This window comes from Hemitrygon akajei, chromosome 27 (genome assembly GCF_048418815.1).
Source record: "Hemitrygon akajei chromosome 27, sHemAka1.3, whole genome shotgun sequence".
Classification (NCBI taxonomy): Eukaryota; Metazoa; Chordata; class Chondrichthyes; order Myliobatiformes; family Dasyatidae; genus Hemitrygon; species Hemitrygon akajei.
Genome location: NC_133150.1, coordinates 34,916,239 through 34,942,442, shown reverse-complemented (window position 1 = coordinate 34,942,442; position 26,204 = coordinate 34,916,239). Strand labels below are relative to the sequence as shown.

Sequence of the window (26,204 nt, the reverse complement as noted above, 5' to 3'; positions counted from 1 at the left end):
CCTTGTTTTTATATCCTAGTCATCTCGAAATGAATGCTAACGTTGCATTTGCTTTCCTGACCACGGACTCAACCTGCTAATTAGCCTTTAGGGAATCCTGCACGAGGACTCCCAAAACCCTTTGCACAGTGCGAGAACAATTTGGGTTCACAAGGGAAAGAATTTACTTCCAATTGACAGGAAGGTCAATGAGAGGATAGCTAGACACGGGACACCTATGTCATTTGTTTCACAGTGTATACTCAAGGAGAAGTTTATTTTGTAATCCTTGCAGCCTTGATATGTTCACTTCTTGCATGTAGAGGAGACAGAATCCCGGGTTGTGGGAGAGATTACAATTCCTTTGATACTGGAATTTGTATATCTCCAAGCTACAAAGCACAGTAAGTGTTCCATGACATGTACACAGGCTAGAAGTAACAAATTACAACAATATATTGGGGAGTTGTCCATATCCAAAGCTCTACTGCTACAAAAGAACACAGGATCCTAACATTTTAAAGGTTTTTGATTTAAAAGACACACCGGACTACATTCCTAAGACAGCATTCTTTCTTTGATTAAAGATGGACCAGCTATCCAGAGTTCAAGGCTGGACTCTGTGGGTTATGAAGTCATACCTCCAAATTCCAGGAGATGGTTACCGTCTGGCCTACCCAAGATGTCGTCCTGGAACATGGCGGTGAAGGCCTTGGGGTGGTGATTGCTTCAGCTGACCAAGAGCAGGCAAGATTTTACTGAAATATGCTGCAATGTATACTTAATGTCCGCGGAACTCAGCAGGTCAGACAGCAGCTACGGAAATGAATGAACAGTGGACATTTCAGGCCGAGACCCTTCTTCAGGATTGGAAAGGAAGGTGAAGGATGCTAGAATAAAAAAGTGGGGCGAGGGGACGGGGGATAGCTAGAGGGCGATAGGTAAAATTTGGTAACTGGTTTATTGTTGTCACATGTTCTGAGGTATGAGAAGTTCTGTTTTGCATGCCAGCCATATAGATTACAATGGTGTATTGAGGTGGTACAAGATAAAAGCAATAACAGATTGCAGAATGAAGTGTTCCAGTTACGCAGAAAGTGAAGTTCAGTGCAAGACCGTGGCAAAGTAGATGAGTGAGGTCAAGGGTCTGTCTTATTATAGAAGCGGTCCGCTCAAGAGTTATATGACAGTGAGATACATGCTGCCTTTCAGCATGGTGCTATGTGCCTTCCGGATTTTACATCTTCTGCCTAACGGAAGGGCGGGAGAAGAGAGAAAGCCCGACCAAGGTGGCTGGGATTATAATTGTGACATTTCAAATGCAGTGAGAAGATAGAGTCCATGGCGAGGACGCTGGTATTCGTGATGTCATTTGTGAGTCTGTATGGCTGCATTTGGGGTCCATAACCACGCCATCGTGGACTGCATTCACAGCAGAAGCAGGTAGGCAGGATTTTCTGGTTGTGATTGACACAGTTCCACTTGGTTGGAAGAGCTTCCCACACAACTGACCACCACTAGAAGGACCATGCTTCTTCAGAACTATTTCTTTGCATTTTATGGATTTACTCAGAAGGGTGGCGAGGTGGAGATACATCTCTACCAAAGGAGATATAAGCTGCTCCTTCCCTTCGCTAGCTTGCAAGTTACCCTTGGGCAAGGTGTAGCACCTGATTAGCCCCCCGACCAGGGTCATGTGAAACCATGGGAGCAGGTGGTGGATGGTCGTATGAGCAGCTGGTGCACATCGCAAGTCCAGGCTCTGCGACCACTGACGCCAGGCAGACAATCTCTGAAGAGTGTTGACAATGGCTGGGGTCACGCATCTTGTAAAGATTCTGCCCAGAAGAAGGCAAAAACAAGGCTCTTCTGTAGAAAATTTGCCATGAACAGTCATAGTTATAAAGACCATGATCGCTCATGTCATATGACATCGCACGTAATGATGATGATGATGATGATCAAGAAGAATTTGTGTCAGACCAATGTCCCTAATTTATTGCACAAGAACTTGAAACAAAATGGGGTTTACATATTTTGTTGCCCCCTTATCATCCTATAGCTAACAGTACAGTTGAGTGACTTGGTCACATCTTTAAGAAAACCTCGACAAAACCAAATTCTCAGTCAGTCCTTTCTTCCCAAAAGTTGGCTGGACCTTGCTCCAAGTACAATGTGTCTTCCACTATTTCCAAATATCGTCTGCAGGAACTGTGAACTCATTAAGTGATTGGAGAAGTAAGTACGTGTTCGGGTGTGAGTGGTAGGTGGAAGGGAGGAAAGGGGCTTGTTTGACTGTTGTTTAGTTGCTTGTAGCGTTGTTCTGTTGAGCACTTGCGGGTATGCTATGTTGGGGCAGGATTGTGTGCCAACACTTGTGAGTTACCCCCAGTACATCCTTGGTTGTGTTGGTTGCTAATGCAAATGACACATTTCACTCACCCTGGGCATTCTCTCTTCTCCCCTCTTCCATTGGGCAAAAGATACAAAAGCCTGAAAGCATGACCCACTAGGCTCAAGGAAGCTGTTATAAGACTATGAAGCATTCCCTAGAACAATAAGATGGACTCTTGAAATTACAATCTACCTCGTTATGATCTTGCACTTTATTGTTCACTTGCACTGCACTTTCTCTGTAGCTGCTACACTTTATTCTGCACTCTGTTATTCTTTTACCTTGTTCTGCCTCATGCACTGTGTAATGATTGGATCTATATGGATTTTACACAAGTTTTTCACTGCATCTTGATACATGTGACAATAACAAATCAATTCCAATGCCAATTTCAAGCGAAGCAGTGACATTAATTGGAATGTCCCGAGAGGTGAACAAAGGAGAAGTAAGAGAAAATAGGGATTAGGATGTGGAAGAGGGGTGTGATCGTTTTGCTCGACACAAAAGGTTACATTGGTATTGAAACTCTCAAGCATTACAACATTGCAAGTTGTTGAAAGTTCACTCAATAATGCTCAGGAACATTCCTATGAGTGCATACACTTAATGCACAAAATTATCTAAAGGTCAGGTCTCTCTCTACAATACTGTAAATTGTATTTTGTTACACTGATATAATGCATTCTGCAATGACACATGAGAAGATTTATGACCTATCACAGAATAGGAAATTGCATCCTGATTCAGCTTTGCGTAAATTTACTTAGCATTCTACTAAAAGCTAATCATAAATGGAAACATAACCTCTTGGATCGTACTAAACTAGTAATTCAGATGTGCAGTGCCACATCATTGTTATTATGTGTTTATGGAGAATGCCAAGGTACATTGAAGTAAAGGTTTAACACTCCACTCTATAGTAAAAATACTGAAAGTACTGTACATCTGTTAAACAGCTCCTACAACTTACAACCGTTCTAGACAGCATGGCTCAGTAGCAGGTCACTTCTGTGTCTTCCAGTCAGGGGTTCAAGTCCCAGTTTATATAGTATAGGGGGAAATTTCTTAGGGAACTCAATTCATCAGGCATCCTTAAAATTGCCAAGTTTTCCAAATTCTTGTGTAAAGGATGAAGTGTTATAGCAAGATCCTATTCTCACAAATTGACGTTACATTATCCTATAGTGATAGTTTGAAGAACAGAATTAGCTTTGGCATTATTTAGCCTTCAGTTAAAACAAATCCATTGACCATTATTACTTGCTGTTTGTGGGAGTTTGTTTTGCACAAACCGTCTGCCAAAATTGAGCCCAAAATGTTTTGAGGCATCTCAGTTTGTGAAACATATTTCGTAACTATCTTTGAATGAATCAAAATTTCCACCAGGGTAAGTTCGGAAAAACATTTAGCATGGCCACAGTCAGATCCTATCTAAGTTTGTCATAATTCCATCAGTTTCTTCAAATTTCACACAAAGTCACGAGGAAGCTAAGTGATTGTGTTATTCCCTGCTGGGTCTTTGCCTTCACATTTACCTTCTCAGTATATTTTTTGTTACAGATAGACTGGAAAGCCCGAGTGTCAGGACTGGAGGCAAGGGTCAGACTGATTTGACTCAGTCTCCCGCAATGCTATTTCCTCTCTCCGTGGCACCAAGGCTGTGCTTCATCTCGGTGAGTTTTTGTGGCGTTTAGTCCCGCTAATATGTGGAAACCATAGAAGGGTGCAGAGGAGATTTACAAGGATGTTGCCTGGATTGGGAACATGCCTTATGAGAATAGGTTGAGTGAACTTGGCCTTTTTTTCCTTGGAGCGATGGAGGATGAGAGGTGACCTGATAGAGGTGTACAAGATGATGAGAGGCATTGATTGTGTGGATAGTCAGTGTGCTGCCTTTATGGCAGTTATTTAGTTTATAATATTTTCGCATAGTAATTTGTTAGCATTTTTTAGTTAAAGTTAGGATTGTTTAAATCAATTGATTTGTCTGTAATACATCGCGGCTGCGATGACGTCACATCCGGGTTCGCCGCGTCTTGTGGGGAATTACCGGTTTGAGATTCACGCAAGGGCGGGGGTCACTCGCATGTGCGACCATAACGCTGACTAGGGTCTCTCTATGCACCAAAGACACAGTGAAAGCAACGCTTTTTCACCATGCGTTAATGTGAAGAGTGAACAGTAAATGGTTAATCTTACTGCGGTCTCGTTTGCATTGATTCTGGTTTATCTCGACGTTTACCTCGGCGTTACTTCACACCCGAGCGAGAACGTTACAGTGAAAAAGCGGCATTATCAGGTGTTTAAAGTGCAGCCATGTCAACCCGATCCAGCATCAAGTCGTTGTCAAAGTCATCGTCATCCTGCGATAGGGGCAGTAGGGCATCAAGTAAGGCCACCCAAGCAAGAGCGAAAGCAGAAGCCGCCAAGGTGCGAGCGCGCTTTGCCAAAGAAGAATTAGAAGTAAAGATGAAAGCGGCTGCCAGAGAAGCCGAAAACCAGAAGAAGCGGCTGCCAGAGAAGCCGAAAACCAGAAGGAAGCGGCTGCCAGAGAAGCCGAAAACCAGAAGGAAGCGGCTGCCAGAGAAGCCGAAAACCAGAAGGAAAAGGCTGCCAGAGAAGCCGAAAACGAATTGGAAAGGAAAAGGGTAGAGGCACGGTTAGAAGCGCTGAAGCTAGAACGAGAAGCAGCAGCTGCCGAGGTGGAAGCAGAGTTAATAGAAGACGCCGAAGAAATGCATGATCCGAAGGACGGAAAATCTACCTCAGAAAAGATCGGATTGGAACGTACAAGGGACTATGTCCAATCTCAAATGGAATGGAAGACTCTTTCTTCCTCTCCTTACTTATTCGATAACGTCCCACTTCACGAGGAGTCTTGGAGAGGCCCGACGGCATCACGTCCATTCGAGGAAGATAATTTACCCTCGCAACTCCGCGATGAACCCAGGAATGCAAGGGCTCACGACAAGTACTTCTCGACACCGAACTTACCGGATTTGGGGAGAAGAGAGGCAAAGACTGAGTCCAGACCAGCAAATCCCATAACAGATGTACGCCCTCAGTCATGTACCTGTGGACATGTTCCCTCAGCCCGCACGCCACCTGCAGATGAATCCGCAGCACGGTATTTCGCACGACGGGATCTCGTCACTTCAGGACTATACCGGTTTGACGATAAACCCGAAAATTACCGTGCATGGTACTCCACTTTCACCAACGCTATCGACGGATTCCAGCTCAGAGCAACCCAGGAGTTGGATCTTATGGCAAAATGGCTGGGAAAAGAATCATGCGAACAGGTGAGACGCATGCGTTCAGTGTACATCAACAAACCCGAGCTAGCATTGAAGAAAGCATGGGAGAGACTTCAGGAGGGCTACGGAGCCCCCGAAATTATTGAGGCGGTGCTATGCCAACGTTTGGGAAATTTTCCTAAGGTGTCAGCCAAGGACCACACCAAGCTAAGAGAATTTGGAGATTTACTCATGGAGATTCAAGGCGCCAAAGAAGATGGCCACTCAGCTGGTCTAGTATACCTAGACACTCCAACCGGGATTAGACAACTCGTGGACAAACTTCCATTTGGGCTGCAGGACAGATGGTTGTCCGTTGCCTCAGATTACAAGGAAGAACACGAAGGTCAATTCCCTCCCTTCGAGTATTTCACCAGGTTCGTGTGCAAGGAGGCGAAGAAGCGAAACGATCCTAGCCTCATAGGTCCAGGAAGCAGTACAATTTACACCAAGCCAGATAAATCCACTTCGAATAATTCCAACATTACTAAACCAGTCTCAGCGCTTAAGACTGAAGTCCTTACAACTAACAACGACTCTAGCAAGAATTGTCCATTGCATAACAAACCCCACCCCCTCAAAAGATGCAGAACGTTTAGGGAAAAACCCCTTGAAGAGAAGAAGGCCCTCCTCGAGGAGAAAGGAATATGCTTTAGATGCTGTTCCTCGACCTCTCACTGTGCGAGAGAGTGTACGATCGCCGTGAAGTGCCTGGAATGTGATAGCACTAATCACGACTGGGCCATGCATCCTGGCCCGTCACCGCAAACCGACAACGCTCCTTCACCCCCACAACAGGACGGCGGGGAGGGAGAAGCTCACTCCAGGACAACTGTTGTCAGCTCGAGCTGTACGGAAGTTTGCGGTCAAGCGCAGGCAAGCCGTTCTTGTTCAAAGATCTGTCTCACTAAGGTGTACCCTAAGGGAGCCAAAGACAAGGCCATCAAAGCCTACGTAATTCTGGACGATCAGAGCAACCGCTCGCTAGTCAGCCCAAAGTTCTTTAACTTGTTCAACATTGAGAGTGAGCAGTTCCCATACTACCTTAGAACTTGCTCAGGCAACATGAAAACTTACGGAAGGAGGGCCGAAGGCTTCCAGATCGAGTCCCTGGATGGTAAAGTCCTCATCTGTCTCCCCCCACTCGTAGAGTGCGAGAAAATCTTGAATAACCGCACTGAGATCCCGACGCCAAGTGCGGTGCTACACCAACCACATCTCCACCACATCGCCAAACACATCCCAGAGCTGGATCCAGAAGCAGAAATACTCCTGCTATTAGGAAGAGATGTTCTCCGGGTACATAAGGTTAGGCAGCAGGTCAATGGACCACACGACGCCCCCTTCGCCCAACGCCTGGATCTGGGCTGGGTGGTGATAGGAGAGGTGTGCCCTGGCAACGAGCACAAATCAACGGCTAACACACTCAAGACCAATGTGCTAGAGAGTAGCCACCATATGATTCTTCAACCCCGCACAAGTTCCATGTGCGTCCAGGAAGCACCACAAGGCTTTAACAAGCGCAAAGTAACTGACGAGACGCTCGGTCAGTCTGTCTTTGCTCAAAAGGAGCATGATAATAAACTCGCTCCATCGGCTCAAGACGCCACCATCTTAAAAACGGAGGACACCAAGGTCTTCAGAGACAAAGCAAATAGTGGGGTCGCCCCACTACCTTTCAGAGAACCACGCCAGTGCTTGCCAAACAACAAAGAGCAGGCAGTCAAGCGGTTCACGCCCTTGCAAAAAACCACGAAAAGGAGACCTGAGATGCAGCAAAGCATCCGATCGACCCACGAGGTACTGGGCACACCAATGGCAGAGGTCACAGCCATTATGAATGCACGACCACTCCTACCCGTGTCTCCTGACCCGGAAAACCCCTTCATACTGTCGCCATCAATGCTCCTTACGCCGAAGGCAGGAGCTGCCCCTCCACCAGGGGACTTCTCCGATAAGGACCTGTACACAAAGCAATGGAGAAGGGACCTTCAAGTTGGAGATTTAGTCCTGCTCAAGGACAAGCAAATCGCTGGCAACTGCTGGCCAATGGCCAGAATCACTGCCACATTCCCTAGTAGGGATGGACATGTCAGGGAAGTCGAGTTGAAAATTACTGACCAAGGCGATGGGAAAATTTACCAAAGGCCCGTTACAGAAGTCATTTTACTTCTACCTAACGACTGATTTAGAGACTGAAGTTTGTATTACGTTCATTGTGACCTTACGAAGGCCAAGCGGGGAGTGTGCTGCCTTTATGGCAGTTATTTAGTTTATAATATTTTCGCATAGTAATTTGTTAGCATTTTTTAGTTAAAGTTAGGATTGTTTAAATCAATTGATTTGTCTGTAATACATCGCGGCTGCGATGACGTCACATCCGGGTTCGCCGCGTCTTGTGGGGAATTACCGGTTTGAGATTCACGCAAGGGCGGGGGTCACTCGCATGTGCGACCATAACGCTGACTAGGGTCTCTCTATGCACCAAAGACACAGTGAAAGCAACGCTTTTTCACCATGCGTTAATGTGAAGAGTGAACAGTAAATGGTTAATCTTACTGCGGTCTCGTTTGCATTGATTCTGGTTTATCTCGACGTTTACCTCGGCGTTACTTCACACCCGAGCGAGAACGTTACAGTCAGGCTTTTTCCCAGGGCTGAAATGGCTAGCACGAGAGGGCATAGTTTTAAGGTGCTTGGAAGCAGGTACAGAGGAGATGTCAGGGGTAGGTTTTTTACGCAGAGAGTGGTGAGTGCGTGGAATGGGCTGCCGGCAACGGTGGTGGAGGCGGATACGATAGAGTTTTTTAAGAGAATCCTGGACAGGTACATGGAGCTCAAAAAAGAGGGCTATGGGTAACCCTAGGTAATTTCTAAGGCAAGTACATGTCACAGCTTTGTAGGCTGAAGGGCCTGTATTGTGCTGTAGGTTTTCTATGTTTCTAATTTATGAACTGAGACTGAGGCTTGAGCCTCTCTGGCTGCTCCGGGGAGTGGATCTAAGTTCAGAATGCTTTTGCTTACTTCTACTGCTTGCATGATGTTGTGCTTTTTTCCCTCTTTCGCTGCACAGTGATTATTTATTTTTTAATTGGGTTGCTTGGGTTTCTTGCTTTGTGGCTGCCTGTAAGCAGACAAATCTCAAGGTGTATAATTTATATATTCCTTTATAATAAATATGCTTTGGATCATTGAATCTTTGAAACCATGCAGATCATTTCCTTACAAAAGTGCATTAATGCATTGAGAAAGTACAAGCAGAGAGCAATTACAGAATGTAGAATCAAGTGTTACCGATACTGAGAAAGTGCAGTGTGTACAGACAATAAGGTAGAATGTAAGGTCAAGCACGTCTTATTGTACAAGGGGACTGTTCAATAGTCTTAAACAGTGGAATAGAATCTGCCCTTGAGCCCAGCCAAAGTCAAAGCAAATTTGCTATCGAAGTATGCATATTCACCATATGCTACCCTGAGATTCACATTTTTTGTCGACATTTACAGGAAAATAAAGAAATATAATTGAATTTATGAAAACCTATACAGAAACGAAGACAACAAACAAACAAAGTGGAAAAGAAGACGAATTGTGCAAATAATAAAAAAAGTACCAAGAACATGAGTTGCAGGGTCCTTGAAAGTGAGTCCCTAGATTGTGGAATCAGTTCTGTGTTGAGGTGAGTGATGTTATTATTGTTGGTTCAGGAACCTGATGCTTATACTTGCTCTTGAACCTGGTGGTGTGGTATGTGTTTTCAGGATTTCATATCTTCTGTCCACCTCTGGCCCTCACTTTTTTGGCTGGAAGTTCTTCCTTGGCTATTTAAGTTCTGGATTGCAACTCCTGCAGGAGCAAATCCTGATAAACACGGGACGTGCTTGCCAAGAGCTGTTATTGTTGGACAGGGATTTCTACCAACTCTGTTTAAAAATAGCTAACTGATAAATTGTCACTTCGCAGCCCATTTATCACTCATTCAGCATCTCAATCTAAACAAAAACATACATTTCAGTGATTAACTTTTTTAAATTGACGCTCTGGGGGTGATAGATGAATCAGATGCACTTTATGCACCAGATGTTAACAATCAGATATCCAAGACAATATTTGCTCCTCCATCAGGAATCTTATATAACGCAAGTGAATGTAAAGGTAATTTGTCTAGTGAAATATTACCAATGGACATCATTAGAAATGTATAGGCAGGAGAATTCGGTTGAGAGGGATAATAAATCAGCTCTGATTGAACTGAAGCAGACTCAATGGGCTGAATGGCCTAATTCTGGTCCTATGTCACACCACTGGCGTTTGGGGCAGCAGTGAAGGTACTCCATTTCTGTCTGTCCATGCAGTCACACGCAGTTGTAGAGGAATTCTTCTTTGCTTTTTCCATAACGATTTATATTTTGACCAGACAGGGATGCTGAACCACTGACCCTGGAGCACTGGTGGACCACTCTTAGTCTGGCCTTGACCCTTTGACCTGATTGGCATGGGCGACCCTACCAAGAGCCAAAGCACAGGGTATTGACTGCAGCCAACATAGCTCTCTGGGTCATTAATGCATGCAAGCCTCCCAACCCTATGACATGGTTGTGGTCCACTTGGAGGTCTTATATATATGCTTCCTTAGAAATCTATCAATGTGGAAAGGGAAAAGGGTTCATTACTGATAGACCTCCAATGGAAGGAAGTGCAGAAAGAAATTTTCCAACACCATATTTATTGATGTAGAGAACTTTGCTCTAGTAGGGCACCTGACTTTAATTAACTATGGTTCTTCCAATGCTTTGCCATGTCCAAATAATCATTGTTTTTAGCTAGGCCTAAGAAAATACTTGCATCAAAGGAAGGCCATCTTCAAGAAAGGTCACCTCAGATAGTTTTTGGTAGAGGTATCTGGAGGAAAATTAAAATTGAGATATTATCAGCACATATGTCAAGGTATAATGTTTATTATTGTCACATAATGTATGTGCTTGTCTCACATACTGTTCATACAGATCATAAGACCAGAAGACATAGGAACAGATTATTAAGCCACTTGGCCCATCGAGTCTGTTCTGCCATTCCATCATGGCTGACTTATTTTTCCTCTTAACTCCCTTCTCCTGCCTTTTCCTTGGTTATCTTTGATGTCCTTACTAATCAAGAACCTATCCATCTCTGTTTCAAATATGCCCAATAAGTTGGCCTCCACAGCTGTCCTTGGCAACGAATTCCACAAATTCACCAACCCCTTCAGTCATTCATTATGTGCCATATCCACCACTTTCTGGCTAAAGAAATTCATCCTCGTCTCTATTCTAAAGGGACGTCCTTCCAAGCTGAACCTTCCAAGAAAAATCAAATCATTACACAGTGCCCTGAGGTAGAACAAGGTAAAATAATAACAGAATGCAGAATGAAGTGTAACAACTGCAGAGAAAGTGCGGTCACTGTAAGGTAATAATTTACATCCAGAAAATAGGCAGTTCATTGCCCAGCTTGCAACTAGGCACTGGCTAAGATCATTTAATCTAGTTGGCTGTATTAAATTTATGGAATCTTATAGCTCCAAAGCAGGCTACTTGGCCCATCAGGTTTATGCTAACCATCAATTACACATCTTGAGATATCATCTTGCAGCTTTGCCAAAGATGGGTCAGGTAGCACTTGGGGTTTTGGTGTACTGTTCTGCAAGGATATGCTAGCATTAGATAGATGGCAGAAGATGCTTCTCAGGATATAAAGATGGATTTTACTTATAAAGGGAGATTGAATAGGCTGGGATCATTCTCACTGGATGTAGGAGGCTGAACTGGTGACCCTAGAGGAGGGATAGTTTTAAGGTGATTGTAGGGGGATTTTTTTTTGCACAGAGTGGTGAGTGCATGAAATGCGTTGCCAGGGGTGGTAGAGAGGCAAATCATTAGGGGCATTCAACGGACTCTTAGATAGGCACATGGATGAAAGATAAATGGAAGGCTATGTGGAAGAGAAGGCTTAAATTAATCTTAGAGCAGTTTAAAAGGCTGACATAAGATTATGGGCCTAAAGGCCTGTACTGTGCTGTACTGTTCTAGGTTGTATATTTATAAAATTACAAGGCATAGACACATGAGAGAGAGAGAGGGAGAGGGAGAGGGAGAGGGAGAGGGAGAGGGAGAGGGAGAGGGAGAGGGAGAGGGAGAGGGAGAGGGAGAGAGAGAGAGAGAGAGAGAGGGAGAGGGAGAGGGAGAGGGAGAGGGAGAGAGAGCGAGCTGTCTTCTGGGAGGGTTCAAGATTAGGGGGCAGAGGTTGAAGAGAGGAGAAATTTAATGGAGATTAAATGAAAGAGGGGCAAGCTTTTCATGTAGAGGGAGGAGGTTATATGTAACAAGCTGCTGGAGGAGGTGGTAGTGGCAGACATAATTACAATATTTAAAAGGTATTTTAACAAGTTTCTGATTAGGGAAAAAAAAAACAGAGGTGGGATATGGGCCCATGGTAGACAAATGGAGTGAAAGTGTTTTTTTCTGTGCTGTATAACCCTATTTACTGACACTTGGTCCCAAATACTTACTCCAGGTTTTGACAATTCAAGTTCTTGTCTAGATGTTTAAATGCTGGGGGAGTTCCTCCTTCAGGTAGTGCATTCCAGATTCCAACCAGCCCCTGAGTGTAGAAAATTCCTGTATGAATTTTCCTCTTTCCATTGCCCTAAACATTTTGTTCTTTCCTAAACACTATAGATTCAGCAGAGGCTGGAGATATCGAGGAACACACATAAAGTGCTAGAGGATCTCAGTAGGTCAGGCAGCATCAATGGAGAGGAATAAACATTCAATGACTTCTCCTTAATCTTGGTGACCTGAAGAGACAATTCTTGATTATCAATTTGCCTGAATAGAGAATTCTTGACTATCAATATGCCTGAATAAACAATCTTCTCCTCACCTCCTCCTCATGCCCTACCTCCTTCCCCCATGGTCCACTCCCCTCTGCTACTACTAAAGCCCTTTACTTCTTCCACCCATCACCGCCCAGCTTCTTACTTCATCACCCTCCCCCACTTCTCTCCTCAACTGGTCTCACATATCACCTGCCATCTTCAAGGTTCAAAGTAAATTTATTACATGTCACCATTTACAGGCATGAAGTTCATTTTCTTGCAGGCGTTCACAAAAAATGCAAAGAAACAACAAAATATTAATATATAAATAAGCAGTAAATACTGAGAAAATGAGATGATGAGTCCACCATGAAAGTGAAGTCCACAGGTTATGAGAACAGTTCAGTGTTGGGGTGAGTGAAGTTGAATAAAGTATCTCCTTTGGTTCAAGAGCTTGGTGGTTGAGGGGTAATACTGTTCTTGAACCTGGTCCTGAGACTCCTGTACCTCCTTCCTGATGGAAGCAGTGAGAGCCTAGTCTGAATGGTGGCAATTCTTGATTATAAATGCTGCTTTCCTGCCCTCCCTTTCTTATTTGGCTTCTGCCCCCTTCCTTCCCAGTCCTGACGAATCTCGGTCCAAAACATCAAACGTTTATTCCTCTCCATAGATGCTGCCTGATCTGCTGAGCTCCTCCAGCATTTTGTGTGTTTGTGTATGTTCCACAGTACTCTCTCCTTGTTGACATCTGTTATGAGGAAAAGTACATTTGCAGGTTTCATTTTAATTCTCTCTATCTCACCCATCCATCTGTCAGGCAACAAGCCACAGTGAAAGGCTTTTCCAGAGCACACCAGGAACCAAATCCTCTTAGCAGCTTGAATGGACAAGTGTTGAGTATCAGTCAATCTCTCTTTACTTTTGAACGGGAAGTAAAATGTAAACAACAAAAAAAAACTTAGTGTAATCTTGGACTTGGGTACTGTGATGTTTGAGTTTAATTTGTAATTCTAGGTCAGTACTCAGATTTGGCAACCCATGGTAATTGCATGCATTGATGGAGCTATTAAATATTTAATGAGACACTGAAACTAGGACAAAAATATTTTATGGATAACTTTCGTTTGTATTGGCAGGCACATAACCCTTGGGCATGATGGTTTATTTACATACAATTCCAATCCACACCCCAGCCAATATTTTGAGAATATTGTGGGGTAATAAGTTAGACTACAGAAATGAATGAAGTAATTGCATTGCAACAGCTATGTAATTTTAGAAACAATCTAGGCTTTAAACCAATTCATTAGGAACTGCTTTAGACGTTAATTGAATTTTGAATTTATATATACATCAAAAGGAAAGCCAGTGGCCTGCTTGTTAGTCCCTTGAACTGATCCTTCATTCAATTGATATCCAAACCTTTATTTACCTGCTTCAGCTTATACTCCTATGTGTTCATGCATGTGAAATATTTGCAATGGGTAATCAAAGTTTCAAAATGTTTATATCCAGTCTTTTCTTTTGGGTGGGGAAATTAAATGTAAATGTGTTCCAGATTTCCACTATTTACACGAAGAACTGTTTCTTTACATCACCTACAAATACATCAAGTTTGATTTTCTGGGTTTCTGATTTTCGTGCCCCCCCTGATCACCACCCTCCCTATATTTTTAGATCCTTCTATTAAAAGACATAGTTCTCATTTATTCACTTTGTTAAATGCTTTAATCATCACAAACTCTGATTATATCACCCTGAATGGGTGGTGGGGTGGAGATATGCCTCTTCCAAAGGAGGTGCAAGGTTCTCCTTCTCTCCGCTGGCCTGCAGGTCACCCCTGGGCAAGGTGTAGCACCTGATTAGCCTCCCAGACAGGGTTACGCGAAGCTATGGGACAGGTGGTGGATGGTCATATGTGCAGCCGGTGCATATCACAAGTCCTGGTTATGTGACCACTGACACGAGGCAGACAATCTCTGAAGAGCATTGATAATGAAGTCTTGTAAAGACACTGCCCAGAAGGCGGCAATGGCAAACCGCTTCTGTAGAAAAATTTGCCAAGAACAATCCTGGTCATGAGACTATGATCACCCATGTCAATCTCTGTGCAGTACATAATGAACAAAAGAATTTTTTAAACAAGGGGCTTCAAAATGAATCTATGTACTCAGTCCTCAGTTAACTATTTTGGGTTTGGTGAATGTTTGCACCACCATTTTGACATATCATCAATGACTCAAGGGCGTACAGTGGGGAGCATTCTGACTGGTTACATCATTGCCCAATGCACAGGATCAAAAAAAGCGGCGGAGTTGTCCACTCAGCCAGCTCCATTTTAGGTACAAGCCTCCCTACCGTTGATGATATCTTCAAAAGGCAGTGTGTCGAGAAGGTGGGGATGCTTGGATCACTGAGGACCCTCGTTATCCAGGAATGTGCTCTTGTCATTACTACCATGATGGAGAAGGTACAGCAGCCTGTTCAGGAGTAGTTTCTTCCCATCAGTCAACAAATTTCTGAACAGTTCATGAACACTATCTCACTATTCTTCTTTTGATCTATTTATCTATAACCAGAGGGCACAGCCTTAGAATAGAAGGATGTCCCTTTAAAACAGATGAGGAATTTCTTCAGCCAGAGGGTGGTGAATCTGTGGAATTCATTGCCATGGACAACTGTGGAGGCCAAGTTATTGGGTATATTTAAAGCAGAGGTTGATAGGTTCTTGATTCATAAGGGTGACAAATGTTATGGGGAGAAGGCAGGAGAATGGAGATCAGAGGGATAATAAACCAGCTATGATAGAACAGTACAGCAGACTCAAGGAGCCAAATGTCCCATTTCTACTCCTATGCCTTAGTCTTATTTATTTTATTTCCCATTTAAGTTACAGTAGCTTTGTCTTCCACTGTACATCTCGTAAAGCAACAAATTTCCTGACATCCACCAGTGATAATAAACCCGAATCTGATTGTTTCCTTTCTGAAGTGCAGTAGACAGATCTCTTAATATTTAAAATACAAGTAAATTTAAGTTTGTTTTCTCTCCAATTGTAGCTAAGGGTGGGGGGAAGGGAAGAGAATCAGCTGGTCGCTACAAAACTATCTGAGCTATGAGACCCACAAGATGAAGCACAGCTACTGGAGAAAGTGGACAAGTACAAGCCCCAGAAATGAGAGAAATTATGAGCATCCGGAATGGCTGAAGTGGCCAGGTCTATTTTACCCCAAATAAAGAAATCGGTGAGTTCACAGCACCTCTTATGAAGTGACTTTACTGGATCAACTTAAGAGTGTATGTTTCTGCCACAGAAGTCAAAATGCGAATCATAAAAAGACTGTGTTATAAAGATTTAGGGAAAACTGCTGAAGGTTTTCAGCCTGAAACATTGACTGCGCTTTTTTCCATAGATGCTGCCTGGCCTGCTGAGTTCCTCCAGCATTTTGTGTGTGTTGCTCAGATTTCCAGCATCTGCAGATTTTCTCGTTAGGGAAAACTTCCTTCCTTGAGAGTGGAATTTGCCAAGCCAGGAAGAAATTGAAGATGGATTTAACAGGAAACTGAGGATACAGAAGATGGATATGCACGAGTCTCCTCCCACTCTACAGCTACTCATGCTGAAGCAAAGCTTTCATTCTATGGAACACAACCTCAGCAGCTTTCCACAACCTGCATTACAGACATGCCACTTCCTACAGCTTAATTAAAGAATAAAATGCAAAAACTAATGAGAATTAAGGCAATTTCTTTTATTGTGGCAAATGGATTTTAACCATCTAAAAAAAATAAATTAGCCATTTAGAACAAAAACAAATCACAGATTTCTTCAGAATGACATTCTGTTTGATACAAATTACTTAGTAATTCAAGGAACACATGGACAAAGCATGTAATCCACAGCAAGTAGGCAGCAAGGCAACGTATCACTTCGCCCCAGAGTTGCATCTTCTGTAACGGGGCAAAAATAGGTCTCATAATCATGCAAGGTGAGAAATATTGGTATGAACATGATCACATTATTCTCCCGTTGGTATTTTTTAAAATTGGTCCCACTCTTTGCTTGAAGATGTATGATCACACCCCAGCAATGGCTGGATGACAATATCCCTTGCTTAAGGGATCATTCTTAAGTTTGAATCTGGATGTTGATCAGATCACAGCGAGACATCCCGTCCTCACTCCAGTAGATTATTCTCCCCCTTTCCAATCATACCAGTAGTTAAGGTTGCTTCAGTCTGAGCCAAATCGGTTCAGCAACACACCAGAGTTCTAACAGAGTTCCACGTAGCAGTTGTCTTATTGAGGTGTTTAAGGATTAAAGGAACTAACGATTTCTGTAGATCCCCTAGTTGCCCCAAAGTCCCAAATAAGGGGGAAATTGTCTAGAAAGTAGTAGATTACTCAAGGTGATGATGCAACCACCGAGGTAAGTGGAAATGGAAATCTGAAACTCCCACTCCCAGCAAAATTACACAAAGATTGACCACTAGTGTTACAAAGATGTTAAATGGTAGATCACTACCATCCAACAAAGTTAGGTTGAATAGACTATCCCTGTGGTTAACAGTCTTTGCTATTTCAAATTTTAAAATTACCTTTTTTTTAAAGCTACAATCATCATCATTCTCAGCACCTCATATCTCCTGTCAATGGGACAAATAGACCGCCAATCTGCTCATGAAGTTTTCGGGGGTGGTCAAGGAATCGGCCACTGTGAGGGATCATAGCCCATAGCACATAGCCAAATGACGGGTAATTTTAGAACTGCTCTCTGCAAACACTGTGAAGCAATTTCACCCCAGACCAATATTTCTCCATTGCACAATTCAAAAACACAATTGACAATAATTGGCATACATCATAACTTACATATCAAAATGGGTTTGACTTTTTTTTCTACAAATCTCATACTGGTTTTTCAAGAAAAAAAATTCAATGAAAACAAGTCGTTTCCCCCTCAAAGTAAAAAGTCAACTGTCCAGACTCAAGGGGCTCATGGTCAAATTTCGGCCTGCTCCTTTCCGCATTCTCCTCCTGCAGGTCTCCCCTCTTTTGGCTGAACTTGCTCGAGAGAGGGGGAACTGGCCTGTTGCAATTGGACACAGCAATGTCGTCCAGTTAACATCGGTTGCCTCACATAAATAACACACAAAGCATTCACAAAGGAACAGAAAGGAAGCTAGCGCACCTCCGGGTGGCCCTTCCCTCAAAGTGAGATTGTTCATGCCGAAGTTAGAACACCTAGCCTTTTTAAAGCAGCATTTGATGTGAATGGAATGGGGAGGGGTTGGTTTGGGAGTGGAGAGGATAGATTTTAACCAATAAACACTCCCAAGTGGGATTCAAGTACTCACTCAAAAAAAAATTCACCAGTCATAATAACATTCATTCAGTCAGGATGGCATGCAACATCACAGCATGTGAATACAAATTAACAATACATTAACATATTTCTGGAAGGGAATGTTGAGGAGACACCATATTTTCCTGACACCCTATCCCCTTAGCTTCCCTCTTAAAAACAAACAACATCCAAATCCAGAACAGTATATCTGAACACCAAAAATAAATTTTCAGTATTCTGATTGTATCTCAAATGCCAAACCTTGTCCAGCGTTAAGAAGATAGTCAAATAAATGCTCGTCTTGGCATTAATTCTTCCCCCAGGGAAACACGAACAGTTTCCTCGCTTTGAACAATTGGTTTTCTTTGCTCTGAAGATTATATTCATTTTTATTATAACTAACTAGTAGAAAAAAATCTACTTCATTATAATAGTAAACTTATTCAAACTTCATTCATTTGCATTCAACCAAAAGTCTGAGACGAGGATGGGTGGGGAAAATAAAAATAAATTAATTTGCAAAATATATACATGTCTGACACATAAATAGTAAACTTGTTTTTTCTCCTCTTTCTGGTGCAACTGTTTCTTGTACTTTAATTTTTTTTGGCAGAGACAGTTACACAAGGTACGTGTCAGCTGACCAGTGACCTAAACGATTGCAACCAGCCAAGTCTATTGTAGAAATGTAAGCTAGAGATGGAGCTTTCCTCGCCACGTATTTTATCGCCACAGAAATTCTCGAACACTTGTCCTCCCCGTATTCTTTGTGAGGGAGGGAGAAAGGGAAACCTTCCCCGTTTCGTTTCTGCAGGTTAATTCCTAACCTTCCCTTTTAGTTTATACTCGCAATCTGATCACCCATCGTTACATAATACCACTCCCGCCTCTCTTTCACTGCTCAGACTTCACAGTGCAAGGGATTCACTACTACTGCGTCTGGTCCCAATTTAGGGAACTCCCATGTATCTGTTGAAGAAACATAGGTTAACAGAGGGAAAAAAGAATCTCCTTGCGCAATGCCTTGGCTGCCCCACTTTCCCAAATCTTTCTTCACATTCTATAGCCATGATATCTCTTTTGTGTTTTGGTTTCCTCTTACTCAACCATCTCTAACTTCAGCTGTGTGCCTGGCCTGTAATCTTTCCAGTCTCAACAAACAAAGAATCATAATTAGGCCTGGGGCTTGATTACACAGCCACTGAGAATGTCCCACTCAGATCAACTTATTGCAGATCGCCACAGCCTTTTTATAGACCTCGGTCACGTTGTCGAGGTCGGTGAGGGAGAAGTTGCTGTCGGCCAAGTGGTCTGCGAAGCACTTCATCTTGCAGAGGCGCGGCCTGCAGTCCGACTCCGCCTCGTCCAGGCGGAGCAGGTCATCAGCGGAGACACAGCTCCGCATCTGGCTCCGCTCCTGCCGGCTCTCGGGCAGGTCGAGCCTGTCGAAGGACTCGGAGGAGAGGATGCTGTCTTCGCTCACCGCGCTCGACGGGTGGCTTCTGTTCGATGAGAGTCTGATGTCGGAAAAGGCCAGCTCGTTGAAGGACCCCAGACTCTTCAGGGTGGCGCTGCCCATTGCAGAGTCCGTGCTGCTGGAGGAGAACTTGCCGTTCCTCTTGAGGATGCCTTTGCGCCGGGCAGAGGGGTCTTTGGCACTGTCGCACAAATCGCTGTGGGTTTCAGAAGTCACCGTCTCAAAGACAGGGTTGTCACAGTCCAACAAGTCCGCTGACTCACTCTGCTCCGGTGAGGAATAATACCCAGACTCCCTCTTTGCCGGCTTCTTTAATATCCCTTTCTTTGGTGCAGGGACCGATGGACCATCCTGCTGCCTGCCCTGTTCCATTGTGGACATGCTTGAGTCTAGATAAGCAAATACGGTCTCCTCCGTGGAGTGGCTGACGTTGCCCGCGCTGTGCGATCGATGCTCGTAGGTGTTCCTTTTCTTCAGGATCCCTTTCGGCCTCTTCAGTAGCGACTTCCCTGTGCTCTCGGTCGCCCCCCCTTCCTGCAGCGAGTTGGAAATGTCGTTCTCCTTCTTCGATTTCTTCAGCGACCTCTGCCGCTCCAGCGGCGAGCTGTGCTGCTTGAAGAAGCAGCGCACTTTGGAGCCGCTCTCAAAGATGAAGCGAGACGGCCGCTGCAACCAGTCCAGACTGATGGTCACAGACGACTCGTAGTCCCTAGCCGACTCCAGCTCGCAGACCTGGGTCTTGTAGCCCCAGTTGACCCACCAATGAGTGGCAACGTCCTCAATGGTGGCCCGGCGGTCTGGATTGACCATCAGCAACCATCGGATCAGCCCACATGCATCTGCAAAACAAATAAAATAAATAACCAAAATGCACACCATTCGCAAATTTCCCACCAACCACCACCGAAACCTTGCACTCCAATTCAAATTTATTATCCAAGTACATACACTCAGTGGCCAGTTTAATACATACTCCTGTACCTAATTCAAATATTTCATCAGCCAATCGTGTAGCAGTAACTCAATGCACTTAAGCATGCAGACGTGGTCAAGAGGTTCAGTTGTTGTTCAGTCCAAATATCAGAATGGGGGGGGGGGGGGGAAACAGGATCCAAGTGACTTTGACCATGGAATAATCAAGAGAGGGGCTTTTTAAGTAAGTCAAAAACTGTTGATCTCCTGGGATTTTCAAGCAGAACCACCTCTAGATTTTATAGAGATCAGTGGGAGAAACAACATCCAGTGAGATGCAGCTCTGTGGGTGAAAACGGCTTGTTAATGAGGGAGATTCATGGTTCAGGCTGATAGGAAGGCAACAGTAATTTTAAAAAAGCATATATTGCAACAATGGTATACAGAGGGCCATCTCTGAGCGCACATCCTGAACCTTGAAGTGGACGGGCTACAGCAGCAGAAGATAGTCGCCACTAAGTAAGTACAGGAGGTACCGAATAAAGTGGCCAGCCACTGAGTGGGTGTTAACATTTACTATCCTGAGGTTCATTTACAACATACAACATACCCAAGGCTTCTCCCTACAGGAAAGTCAACTTGCAACTCGAATCATTCAGTCAGGGAGTGAGGAGAGGAGAGGAAGTGCTTGAGCAACGCGAGCATTAACGAGCTATCTAATAGTAGCCTGAGGGAGAGAAGGTCTGGTGGGGAATTTTGGAGTTCCAGCCCGAGACAGATGGAGGTAGCATTGCTGAGGGCCAAGGGTGCTGTATGAGAGAGGCAGATTTGCTCTCTGGAAGTGGCCAGGCTGGAAGAGATAAGAGCATCTGGTAAAAAGGGGGGAAAGTGTGGAAGCTGACTGGTTAGCACAATCGCTTGATTGCTGCAAATTTTGACAACAGGTGGTCAAAACTGCCCCATGCATCACCAGAACCGTCAAGGATATATAAACAGAAAGGTGCCGGAAAAGGGCTAGTAACATCACGAAGGACCCCACCCGTCCCACTCCCAGCAGGGAGGAGGCTACATAGCACCCACCCCAGGAGCAACAGACTCAAGAAACAACTGTTTTCCCCAAGCAGCGAGACTGATTAACACCTTCACCCACCAACTCCACCACTACTTTATTATTTCCTGTCAGTCGCCTTATGTACAGCCTAGCGTAACTTTATGGGCACACAATCAATCGATATACAAGCTTTCTTGTGCATTTTATTGTAGATTTAAAATTGTGTTCTTTATCTTTGGCGTTCGACTTTTCTGCTGCATCGCATCTGGAGTAACAATTATTTTGTTCTCCGTTACACTTGTGTACAGGAAGTGACATGAATCTTAATCAATCTTGATTCCGCGCGCCGTCTGTAATGGGTTTGTATGTTCTCCCCAGCACTGTGTGGGTTTCCTCCGGGCGCTTCAGCTTGCGTGGGTTAGGGCTAGCACGTTGCAGACATGCAAAGGTGAAGCTGGAAGATTGGCAATACTCGTGCGCTCCCCCAGAACATCCTTGCTGATTTGATTTGATGCAACTATGCATTTCACTGCACATTTCCATGAACATGTGATAAATTATGCTAATTTAATAACCGAGGTGGGGAGAAGATGATATGCCAGAGGGATTTGAATACAAAGACAACATTTGGGCACTGGGTGATCAGGAGGCAGGGGTGAATTACTGGGCAGTGAGTGCCAGTAGCCACAATTGTGGAAAGTGATCTGGACTTGGGGAAACAATAACGTAAGTGAACAATAGTTCAACCACGCACCATAATCTGCTAACCATACAGTTAGAAACTTCAGCCCTTGGTAAGATGCCAAGTCACATGCATCAGGATGGTGCAAGGTTCAAACCCTGCCTTGGGCACAGTCGCTGATCTTAGATGGACAGTAAACCCCAAGGGGCTTTCTTCTGCCTTAACCTTGGGTACCATACCACCAGGTTCAGGAATAGTTATTACCCCCTCAGCCACAGGCTCCTGAACAAGAGGGGATAATCTCACTCACCCCATCACTGAATTGATTCCACAACCTATGGACTCATTTTCAAGGATTTCACAACTCATGTTCTCAATATTAATCCCCCACCTTTTTTTTTTGTACTGGCACGATTTGTTGTGTTTTTCACATTGGTTGCCTGTCCGTCTTTGTTTGTGTGCAGTTTTTCATTGATTCTATTGTGTTTCTTTGTATTTATTGTGAACACCTTCAAGAAAATGAATCTTAGCGTAAAATATGTGTACTTTGATAATGAGTTTATTTTGAACTTTGAACAGAAGTTAAGGATTTCAATAAGCCTCCAATGTGAGTAACAATTCCTGCCTAGATTATGTTTCCAATACCATCTTAGCAACTGCAGCATTTCATTACTTGTATCAAAATTTAGGCCAGTTACAAGAGTGACTTTGTTTACCTGATGGTTTGGTTGGCTCACGGTATTCACCATTAGTTATCTGTTTGACCAGGTTTTTGTAATCATGTCCATCAAAAGGCATGGTGCCGTGGACCAAGGTATATAGCAGTACACCCAAGGACCAGCTGTCAACCTGTGAAGAACAGCAGAACTATTGTTAATATGCAAGTTGGTTGACAATGGAAGGAACCAATCCAAGGAGGGGAGAGCTAGACTGGTCTTAGTGCAGGTTAAAAGGTCGACATAACATTGTGGGCCCAAAGGTTCATGTACAATTCCCCTCAAGAGCCTGGCACAATCACTGAACAGCTCCGTAGCCCCAGTGCGAGCCCCTCTGAACAAACTAATGCCCAATAGACAGTAGCAATATAAACCATGCAGAGGGAGTCAGTGTCACTTTGCCTGTACCAGCAAGTGTTATAATTGTTGTATCAAGCTGGATTAATGGAATGGGGCTGCTTAAAACTAACAGTGTAAAATGTCAACTTTCATTTGATAATGGAAAGGCCCATGGTTTAGGTGCCAGTGATCTATTATTTGATCCAATATATTAATATACATTCAACCAAGTTTCCCCTTTAGATAATATGAATTTATTCCAACACCAGGTAAGCTTACACAGAATTTCTGATACACACAAGCCACTTGTCCCAACAAACCTATACCAATGATTAACACAAGAGATTCTGCTGGAAACCTAAAGTAACACAGAGAAATTGCTGGAGGAACTCAGCAGGTCAGGCAGCTGCTATGGAGAGTTGATGCTTCCTGCCGACATTCCTGATGATAGGTCTTAGTCCAAATCGTCGACCGTCTATTCCTCTCCATAGATGCTGCCCGACCAGCTGCGTTCCTCCAGCATTTTGTGTTACTCCATACCAATGATTGTCCTCCACGTGGCCCTCCACCTATTTCATCTCATCTCAGCTTGTGACTGTACATTGTCATCTTTGTTACTCATTCACCTTGCCTTTGAATTTCACCTTTGCTCTTTGGTAGTAAAGTCTATATTCCAATTGGTCATCCGGCTGAATTTTCTCTAGGCTTCCTTATTGGGATTATATGTGAGTCTTAAGTTAATAACACAATCAAAAACAGAAAATGATGGAAATACTCGAGCCAGGCATCAAATGTGGATAGTGAGATAGAGTTAAGGTTTCAGCAGAAAGACCTGTTAAAATGTTAACTGCTTCTCTCACCGCAGTTGGTTTCCGACCTGCTGAGCACTTCCACCATTTTCTGTTTTCACAATTACCACACTTAAAATAACATTTGGATAGGAAATGTTCGGAGCGACACAGGTCAAATGCAGGAAAATGGTACTAGCTCAGGAATTCACTTCCATCGCCAACAACCAGTTGGGCTGAAGAGTGTTTCTCTGCAGTACAAATTCATTTTCCATTTTTATCTTCGACTCCCAACATACACACGTTTTATTCAATGGACGGAATGGCCTCCTTCTGTTCTACAACTATTCTTTGATTTATCCCAAGGCATCATCAAGGGGCAGGGCACTCACCTCAGGACCCCGATAGGGCCGCCCATTGACAATCTCAGGAGATGCGTACAAGGGGCTACCGCAGAACGTCTGCAAGAAGCGGTCATGGTGGTATAAATTGGACAGGCCAAAATCAGCAATCTGGAAAGAAAGAAAAAATCCAGATCGTTAGAAATCCTATCATGGTAAAGTTCCCATCAGTTCACCTCTTTCAATTCTTAATCAAATTGAAAATTCAAAAGACAATGCTGTGTAGATGATAAGTAACACGCACATGTATACAGGGTTACTAAAGGATGCCAAACAGTGCAGTTACAACATGTTTACTTAGGGGGAGGTTTATGTGCTTGGATCAGATGAAGCCAAGGGGAACTGACAGATGGTGTGTGTGTAATTGCATGTTTTATATATCAGAGCAAGTGAAAGTAGGAGAGGCTAAATCCTGGTCTGGACTCCATAAGGTCCCAAAGGATCTTTCTGGCCTAGTTTCCAACACACCAGTCAGGCACACAGCCAAGAACAATTCTGTTTCACTTTCCTACTTTCTAAAAAAAAAGGGCTGTGACTGTTTTCATTGGACGAACTGGGCAGAAGGAGAGCTGGTCCCTATTGCGTCACCATTTCCACTTTAAGGATCACACCTTGCTGGCAATTCTAGCAAGCCAAGGTCAGAAGGTCATGTTCCCGTTGGGGGGCAGCAGAAGCCATGCCAGGTTCTACCCTGGTCATAGCACGGAAAGAGGCCCTTTGGCCAATGCCAATGAGATAGTCCCAACTGCTTGCATTTAGCCAATATCCTTCTAGGCCACAGATTCCCAACCTGTGGTCCACGGACCTCTTGCTTAATCACATTGGTCCATGGAACATAAAAAAGGCTAGGAATCCCCCTGCTCTAAGCCTTTCCTATCTGTGTACCTCTCAAAATACCTTCTAAATGTTGTCAACGTACCTATTTCAACCACTTCCTGTGGCAGCTCATTCCACATACTGACTATCCTCTCGGTAAAATGTTGCCCCCCGCCCCCTCCCAAAGACTTCATACACTTCACTAGGGGATCAGAACGATTCTTAAGCATCACAAGTCACCAACAGACCTTTGAATTGGATTCAAATGATATTTTGGCATAATATGTTAGGTAAACATCACATATTCAAACAGATAAAATTCCCTCTTTAAGGTGGTGCCTTATGAAGGGACTTAGGTACAGGAATTACCCCATGAACATTGACACCAGCTAGTATGCCTGTTCCTGCAGTGTCCTCAGATTCAATTTCTTTTATATTTCAAGCCACATTAAAAATTAACTAGTAAATTAAGTAGTAGATTGGACTTTGAGCAAAGATCACGGCCTCGAGATTAGAGAAACAAAATACATATAACTTTGGAGTGTGCGTAGGTCAAGATGTCGAAAGCAGCAAAAAAAAAATTACAGCTAACACAAATATTAGTTCTGTTATGAGCAGTTCCACCTGAAGGACAAACGTACACAAGAACACACGAAACATTCAGCAGCTCGTGCCTCCTTTGTCATTCACTGATTATGTACTAATTTTCCTGTTTTACTAATTCCTTAGCATCCTAAAATCTATCAGTGTTTCTTGAATGTACCCCAGTGACCAAGCCTCCATACCCCTCTTGGGAAGATACACTTGGCCTCTGGGTGAAGAAATTTCTAGTGTTGAAAGGCTAATCCCATTTTTAAAAAAACAACTGAGAACACATCTCTCTGTCCTAGATACCACAGCCAGGGGTATACAGCATACCAGCATCTACCCTTGTTAAGACCTGTAAAAAGTAATGGCTCAGTGTGATTATTCTCCCAAGTCTAGAAGAATTAGTAATAAAAGTCTAGTCTACTTAATATCCATTTAGCACCATTTGGTGTATCTTCATTATGTTTTCTTCTTAGAAATATATCCTTTGCTAAGTAGGGAGGGAGGTTGGACTGTACACCATATACCATTTGTAGTCCCATTGGAGTTTACACAACCCAACAA

General features: G+C 43.6%; 1 protein-coding gene and 1 long non-coding RNA gene across 2 annotated transcripts in view; one reads left to right on the top strand and one right to left on the bottom strand.

The window, feature by feature from the left end:
- Nucleotides 1-3,942: 3,942 nt before the first annotated feature.
- Nucleotides 3,943-16,259, top strand: LOC140717251 (uncharacterized). The gene is made up of 4 exons (XR_012096502.1): nt 3,943-4,047; nt 9,174-9,346; nt 15,583-15,768; nt 15,937-16,259. It is a non-coding gene; the product is annotated as an uncharacterized lncRNA (long non-coding RNA).
- A 1-nt stretch (nt 16,260) lies between these two features.
- Nucleotides 16,261-26,204, bottom strand: part of nuak2 (NUAK family, SNF1-like kinase, 2) — a 47,500-nt gene continuing 37,556 nt past the window's right edge. Inside the window, exons 5-7 of the mRNA XM_073030621.1 lie at nt 24,228-24,347; nt 22,709-22,841; nt 16,261-20,186 (exon numbers count right to left, since the gene is read on the bottom strand). Of these exons, the coding sequence (XP_072886722.1) occupies nt 19,087-20,186; nt 22,709-22,841; nt 24,228-24,347 (1,353 nt within the window). The 3' untranslated portion in view covers nt 16,261-19,086. The remainder of the gene's footprint in view (nt 20,187-22,708; nt 22,842-24,227; nt 24,348-26,204) is intronic.